The 7179-nt window shown below is 30.1% G+C and overlaps 1 protein-coding gene across 1 annotated transcript; it reads right to left on the bottom strand.

The window, feature by feature from the left end:
- Window positions 1–1042: 1042 nt before the first annotated feature.
- Window positions 1043–2340, bottom strand: LOC120088641 (MYB-like transcription factor EOBI). Its single transcript, XM_039046060.1, has 3 exons — window positions 2059–2340; window positions 1843–1972; window positions 1043–1768 (listed from the first exon to the last, which is right to left on the bottom strand). The coding sequence occupies exons 1-3, from the start codon at window positions 2222–2224 to the stop codon at window positions 1168–1170; spliced, it is 897 nt and encodes a 298-aa protein (XP_038901988.1). The 5' UTR covers window positions 2225–2340; the 3' UTR covers window positions 1043–1167.
- Window positions 2341–7179: the final 4839 nt, after the last annotated feature.

The raw sequence follows: 7179 nt of genomic DNA on the forward strand, positions 1-7179 counted from the left end.
GAGGACTAAAAACGTATTTTTCTCTAATTACTTACACATTGGTTTAGAAGATTTTAACGTTTACTCTACATAGTACAAATACATAAGTGGGATCCACTCATCCATTAAACTATGAGATCAAATGGAGCTCTTGTATATGTTTGGTTTTGTGGGTAAATATTGTTCATTCGTTGTTATATCGTATGTTGGTCGTGTGGGTAAATATCATTCATTCGTTTGTTATGTTGTGTCAAATCAATTAATATCAATTTTTTACGTGTACTTCTAATTTATCGATATATTTTTGTATAATTAAAATGGATATAAAAATTATTAGCTCATAAATAATATTCTTTATATATGTATCATCGCTATAAAGACGAATAAGTTATTTTAGGATTTTCATTGACATTGCCTTTTAATTTAATTGCTAGACAACTCTAATCATTATTTTAAAAATTAAGGGTGTGGTTGTGTGTGTTTTAGTTTAAGTTCAATAATTCAAAAACAACATACATATATAAGTTAAAATATAATTTTAATACATGTATAAAATTTTCAATTTCACTCTAGTACTTCTAAATGTCTCAATCAAGTCTTTATACTTTAAATAAATCTCTTTTTTTAATTAATCTTTATCCAAACTTTTTTAGAGAAAATTTTCATCCAAGTTAGAAACCATGTGAATATCTTTAAAAAATTAATGGATTGAATGTTGATAGCTATTGGTATGAATTATTTTGACTAATTGGAAACAAATGAACAAATGAACTAAATTTAAATGCTACTTTCTAGCCCTAAATATAATTATCAAAACTCAAGGAATTTATCATGGAACCATTAAATAATTATTTTAAAGATAAGGAAAGAGGGAATGAAGAAATAGCTAGCTAGCTAGCAGCCTACCACTCCCTTAAATGATATAGAAAGAACAAAAAAAAAAAAAAAAAAAACCCTCAAGATTCAATTATACAAATTCCCCCCAAGCCCCAATAATTGGAAATTTAAAGAAACACTTTTTTAAAAAAGAAAAAGAACAAATCCAAAAAATTGGACTCTGTTCTTGGTAAAATCCTATAATTCGTTTTTTTTTTTTTTTTTTTTTTTTCAGATCATGGTCTTCAGCTCTACAAATTATGTATATTTCTCCTTTTTATTAATCTTTTTCTTCTTTTTTCTTTTAAATTATTAATTCAATTGCTGCTGCAAGAACCAGAAGTAATCGGCTCCGGCGCCGGCAGCATTCCATAAACTCTCCGACGTGTCAACACCGCCGTCCGCCGCCATCCACTGGCAAGTACTCTGCTCCATCCCCTGAAAATCCAATGTCTCCTCGTTAAAGAATCCAGGCGCCGGACTCTGCAACGGCGGCTGCTCCGCCGCCTCCTGACCGTAACCCACCGGAAAACAACTGAAATTATTGTAGCAATCCGTCAATTCCGACACGGAGGAACCGCCGCCGCCGCCGGAGCTAGAATTCTCCGACGTGTAACTTGGAGTGACTTGTGGAGTACTGACGAAATCGCTCCCACCGTTCATCATCACCGCTGGCGGCGTCGGAGTCACCGATTCGTACGATCTATTCCCGTCTACGGCGGCGGAGGACACGGCGGCGGCCTGAATCCGTTCGACGAGACGCGGCATCCAGAGATATCGCATGGTATCTTTGAATTGTTTACTGTTAACGTCACATTTCAGCTGTTTTGCGTGCTTCTGAACTCGAGTCCTCCAATAATTCTTTATTTCGTTATCCGTTCTTCCCGGTAATTGTTGCGCAATTTTCGACCATCTGAAAAATAAAAAATTAGATAATTATATTTATATACACACATTTTGCGATTGAAAGCAATAAAATCGACGTACCGATTTCCCCAACGGGAATGAAGTTCAAGAATCAATAGTTGTTCTTCAAGCGTAATATTTCCTCGCCGGACATCCGGCCGGAGATAGTTCAGCCACCGCAACCGGCAGCTTTTTCCGGTACGTTTGAGACCTGTAAATCAAATTACCGATTCTCAAAATCATTTCAATAGACGAAATGCGCGAATGATAAAAATCAGAAACAGAGGAATCAGTTACCGGCACAACGAGCAAGGGAATTCCATCGGCCGTCGCCGTGATTAGCGATGTAATTGATGAGAGTTATGTCCTCTTCCACCGTCCATGGTCCTCGTCTCAGGTCGCCGTCGTCATCACCGCCGTGTAAGGTACCTGAATCGAACCTTCTCTCTTTATTTCCGTCCATATTCCGGCTATCAGCGGCGGGTTTGATTTGATTTACGACGGAGGTTTTTAGAGAGAGAGAGTGAGTTTAGAGAGAGAAAAGAGGACAAGAGGGCTACGGGGAGGAGAGAAAAGAAGGGGGGTTGGTTTTATAGATAGGAAAAGTTGAGGGTGTTAAAATGAGAGAAAAAGAAAAATTAAAGGGGGAAAGCCGCAATAAGGGAGTTTAATTAATTAATCACTTAATTACCACTTAAACTTCATTATTAATATAGTTAATGCTACTCTTTTCCCCTCTCGAGTTGTACATTTTGACTATTTAGAGCCAGTTTGAAACTTGAGCTTTCTTTATTTTATTTCATTTTAATTTAATTTGGGATTGTAACTGAGATTGTTCAAATATTATGATCCTGTCAACAACTTGAACTCAATAAATGGTATTATCATATTTTTCTAAACCTGTTTTTTCTGTGAATGCTCCTAAATTATCGAATGTTTGTCCGTTTAGTAATCATTTTATTTTTTATTTTTTATTTTTTAAATTAAGTCTGTGCACACTATTCCCACATCCAAATTTTTTCTTTTGTTATCTACTTCTTATAAAAAACCAAGCCAAATTTTGATAACTAAAAAAAATAGCTTTCAAAAAGTTATTTTTGTTTTTAGAATTTAGCTAAGAATTCAATAATTGTACTTTAAAAAAAATACAAATTATTGTAAGAAATGTGGATAAAATAAGCTTAATTTTTCAAAACAAAAAGTTACCAAACGGGACCTTAAGCTCATCCAAAATTTTATGTTAAGGGTGCACATTCATAATAACTTAAGAATTTTAACCTTTTTAAATTTATGACTATATATTGTAGGGTATTTGGGCCTCCGACTTCAATTGAGTGAAGTGGACTCCCATTATAATAGTTGGTATTTTCAACTATTATAACTTACAATATTTACTATTTCTTATTCAGACTAAAATAATCTATACCCAACACAGACTATTATAAGGCTACCTACGCACTAATCTAACTTATAGATTATAATAACTACTGACTATATATAATAACCAACTCGGCCTCTCAATCAAATGACACCGTAAAACTTAGTTTACTTTGAGTTTTGTCAATCTGATCGTCAAACTCAACTAGCATAAAATTTGTATATTGCCTATTTTAGTACAACAAAATGAGGATCAAATTTGAATTACTGACCTTAAGAAATGTAGTACATGTCTTGCTAAACTGTGCTCATTTTGATATTGAATGAATTTATTTGATTCTCTTATCGAAATGGGTTTTCTTCAACTTGTAGATTTATGTTTGAGAATAATTTTTTTTTGTACACAACTATGCAATTAAATTTAAATCTTAAAGGTTTTAATTTCATCCAATTGAATTTTAGGTTTGAAAAAGTAGTGAAATTAGTTCCTTCTCAACCAAATTTAAAAAAGGAAAAAAAAAAGCCAATGAAGCAAAACTCATAAAGTACACAAAATTCAATAAAAAAAAAATCCAACTTAAAATTACAAAAATACCCCCATGGAACAACGAAGATAATCAAAAGAACTGCAACTTAAACCCAATCTTGTAAACTACTCGAACCTAACCTTAAGTCAAATAATAATAATAATAATAATAATAATAACCTTAAATACAACCAGAAGAATTACAACTTAAAAAATAGTTTCATCATGTGCAAAAATGACCAACAAAACCATTAATCAAATTTCAAGTATAATTGCAACTTCACTTTATAAAGGCAATTAAATCTACCATCTATTCAAGTCTTTATATATGTACGATGAAATTAAAACGTCATTGTTGATATTAAATTTCAGCCACTAAGTTGAGCGTAAGAGCAAAAAGAAAATAAATTTTGTTTTTTCTTAAAATTATTAAGTTGGTGTACTAACGATCATGTACACGTTTCTTCATTCCTATCCCACATATGTTTAAATATAAATATCTAAAACAATAATTTTTTTTATAAATATAGTTTTAAACAATAATATTTTTACAGTAAATATAAAGAATATATACCGTATTAAAAAATTCTTATAATATTTTTTTAAGAAAAGAAAAAAACCTAGAAAATTTAACTCGACTCTTGGCTCAATAAGTATAGCCTCGTGTGGCCGCAAACTTTCAGCAATTTTACGGCTCATTGCCTTTCCCCTCTTTTTTCTTTTTTTTTTTCCTCCCTCCCTCCCTCTTCTCTTCTCTTATCTACTACCTATGGCCTATACTATATTATTTTCATCATCTAAATACTTTTTTATTATTAAACTTTCAAATTTGCTACATTTTAGTTTTAAAATCTTTAAAATATCTATTTTAATTTATAAACTTTCGAGTTTGTTTCATTTTAGTCCTAAATATTTCAAAATATCTATTTTAGTTTTCGGACTTTAAATTTGTTTCATTTTAATCTTTTACCTTCAAAATATCTATTTTAGTCTATAAACTTAAAACAAATCATTCTTTACATTATTATCTTTATTTACTTACTAAAATCGTTTGTTTCTAGCTTGAAATCATGTACATATTAGCAAGCTAGTATAGATATTTAATGCTATGTCATTAATTTCTTTAAAAAAGATATACAGGTAAAGGTCCAAAAGAGATATTTTCATTTATTTTTTCTCAACATATTTTAATGCTTAATATATGTGCAATTTTAGTTTTAGGCAAATAAGAGATCGATAACAAAAATAATAAAGAAGAATATGAAAATTACATATAGAACAAATATATATATGAATATTGTGTTAATAATCTTTGATTAGTGTAAAGAAAAAATATTAAAATATTAGTTTTTGATTGGTGTATTTTATTCTTTTTATATTATTTTAGTCGGTGTGATTTTAAGTGCCCTAATATAACTTTTTATCTTAAAATTAGTTCATATATTAATATAGCAGATACTGATAGATTATTATCATCTATTAATGATAGTCTGTGAGATTTTGCTATATTTTAACAACAGAAAAAGAAAGAAAGAAAATATTTATAACACAGTAGAATGGTAGAGATGGCAATGGGGCAGGGATGCAATCCTCCTCCTCTTCCCCGTGGAGATTTTTCATCCCACCCCACCACATTCCCTGTTTAGGGAGTAGGGGTTGAGGTTAGGGACTTCAAGTTCAGGGATCGGATCCATTATTTATTTTTATTTTTGATTATTTTGAAATAGTAAATACTTTAGGTAACAATTTCATCCATAGGAATTTTTACCAACCTTAAATAGAAGAGAAGAACCGATGATTAAATTTAAGGTTTAATTCTAGAATTTTATGATATATCTAGTTTCTAAACTTTTAATATTGTGTCTAAAAAGTCAATGCACTATAATTGGTTCATTATTTGGCTAATTCTAAAGTAATTAAGCCTGGATTTTTTAATTTTATGTTTGAATTATATAGAAAAACAAGTTTCTTTAAGTATGAAATTGTTAAACCTGTGTAAGTCTGTGTTTTAGTTCTAATTCATTAAACATATGGATTTACCAAAAGTATATATGGTCGATAAATTTGGAATTTGTAATAAATAATAGAAATTGATTAAAGTAATAAAATTATATATTAAATTAATGCTATTTTTATTATGAAATTAGGAAGTATTGTTTTAAAAATAAATAAATATTTATCATACATTTTCCACCCATTTTTCTTCCAATAGTTATCGTATAGAATATGTATTTAATTGTTCATGAAAATAAATTTTTAGAGTATTTATCAAAGTGTGAGGTGATCAAATATATATCTATATATATATATATATATATATCCATTATTCATTTAGTTATTCATTACTTGCTATGTTGACTAAATTTATTTACTAACTTTTATCAATATTTTTTTGAACTTCACCTTCTTTATTTAACTAATATATATGGTAAAGAAGTTAAAAACATTTTAAAATGTTAAAAAAGTGTGTTTTAAAATAATATTATGGTAAAAGTTATTAACTTCAAGATAAATTAACCACAAGAGACTAATAAATTAATTTTACAAATATCATCTCTCTAATTAATTTTATAAATAATATATTTATTTATAAAATTCATTTTATTTTGATTACACTTGTTAATGTATTATCAAATAAATATGTCATCAATCTTTATTTTCTCCCTCTCTCTTGTAATTACATCTAGAGATGTCCAATTTTTCCATAGATCGGAGTCCCATGGGACCCCACCTCGAATGAGACGAGGATTCCTTACTTAGGCAGGAAATGGGGGGAAAATTTTTTCGTGAGCTAAACGGGGACGGGGAATACATTCCCCGTCTCCGCTCCCGACCCCGACCCCGCCCCGTTTCCCATCCTCGCCCTGATTAGTTTTTACATATTTATTTAATATAGTTATTTAATATTATGTTATTATTATTATTATATAAATATTACATTTAAATTTCAAATTTGATTATTTATTAGGAAAGATAATGAATATGTTTAAATTTAGATTATATATGCGAATAGTTTAATTTATATTTATTCCTTTCTATTAAAAAAATAACTAGCTTTTTTTAGGTCAAAATTTGAGTAATTTATCTTTAAATTCAAATAATCATATAAAACTAACCATAAGAAACAATTTAGTGATAAAGTTAATTATTTAATTAAAATTTGCTCACATTAGTGATTTAAATTAATTGGCTTAAAACAAAGTAATGGGAAAAAGTTCCTCGCGAGGAACCCGATCCCTACAAATTTCCCGCGAGGAATCCCTGTGAGGAATTTCACGGGATGGGGAATGAAATGGGGAATGGGGACGGGAATGGGGAATGACATCCTCGGCCTCACCCCATCTCGTGGGCATCTCTAGTTACATCTAACTTCTTAAGTACCACTGATCTCTCTAATGAATAATATCTCATAGTCCTACTATAACCAAAACCCTCTCAAACCAAGAGAGAGTGTGGCGCCACATTGTTCCAGCCTAGAATCAGCCCTTAAGGGAGTAATTTATCTACTTACCCAG

The sequence above is a fragment of the Benincasa hispida genome, chromosome 1 (genome assembly GCF_009727055.1).
Source record: "Benincasa hispida cultivar B227 chromosome 1, ASM972705v1, whole genome shotgun sequence".
Lineage (NCBI taxonomy): Eukaryota > Viridiplantae > Streptophyta > Magnoliopsida > Cucurbitales > Cucurbitaceae > Benincasa > Benincasa hispida.

Bases quoted from the DNA above. Each gene is read 5' to 3' on its own strand.
- LOC120088641 (XM_039046060.1), bottom strand. From the start codon at position 2,224: ATGGACGGAAATAAAGAGAGAAGGTTCGATTCAGGTACCTTACACGGC. The intron at 1,973-2,058 runs GTAACTGATTCC...TTTGATTTACAG, and splicing joins TTCCCTTGCTCGTTGTGCCG to GTCTCAAACGTACCGGAAAA. The intron at 1,769-1,842 runs GTACGTCGATTT...TTTATTTTTCAG, and splicing joins CATTCCCGTTGGGGAAATCG to ATGGTCGAAAATTGCGCAAC.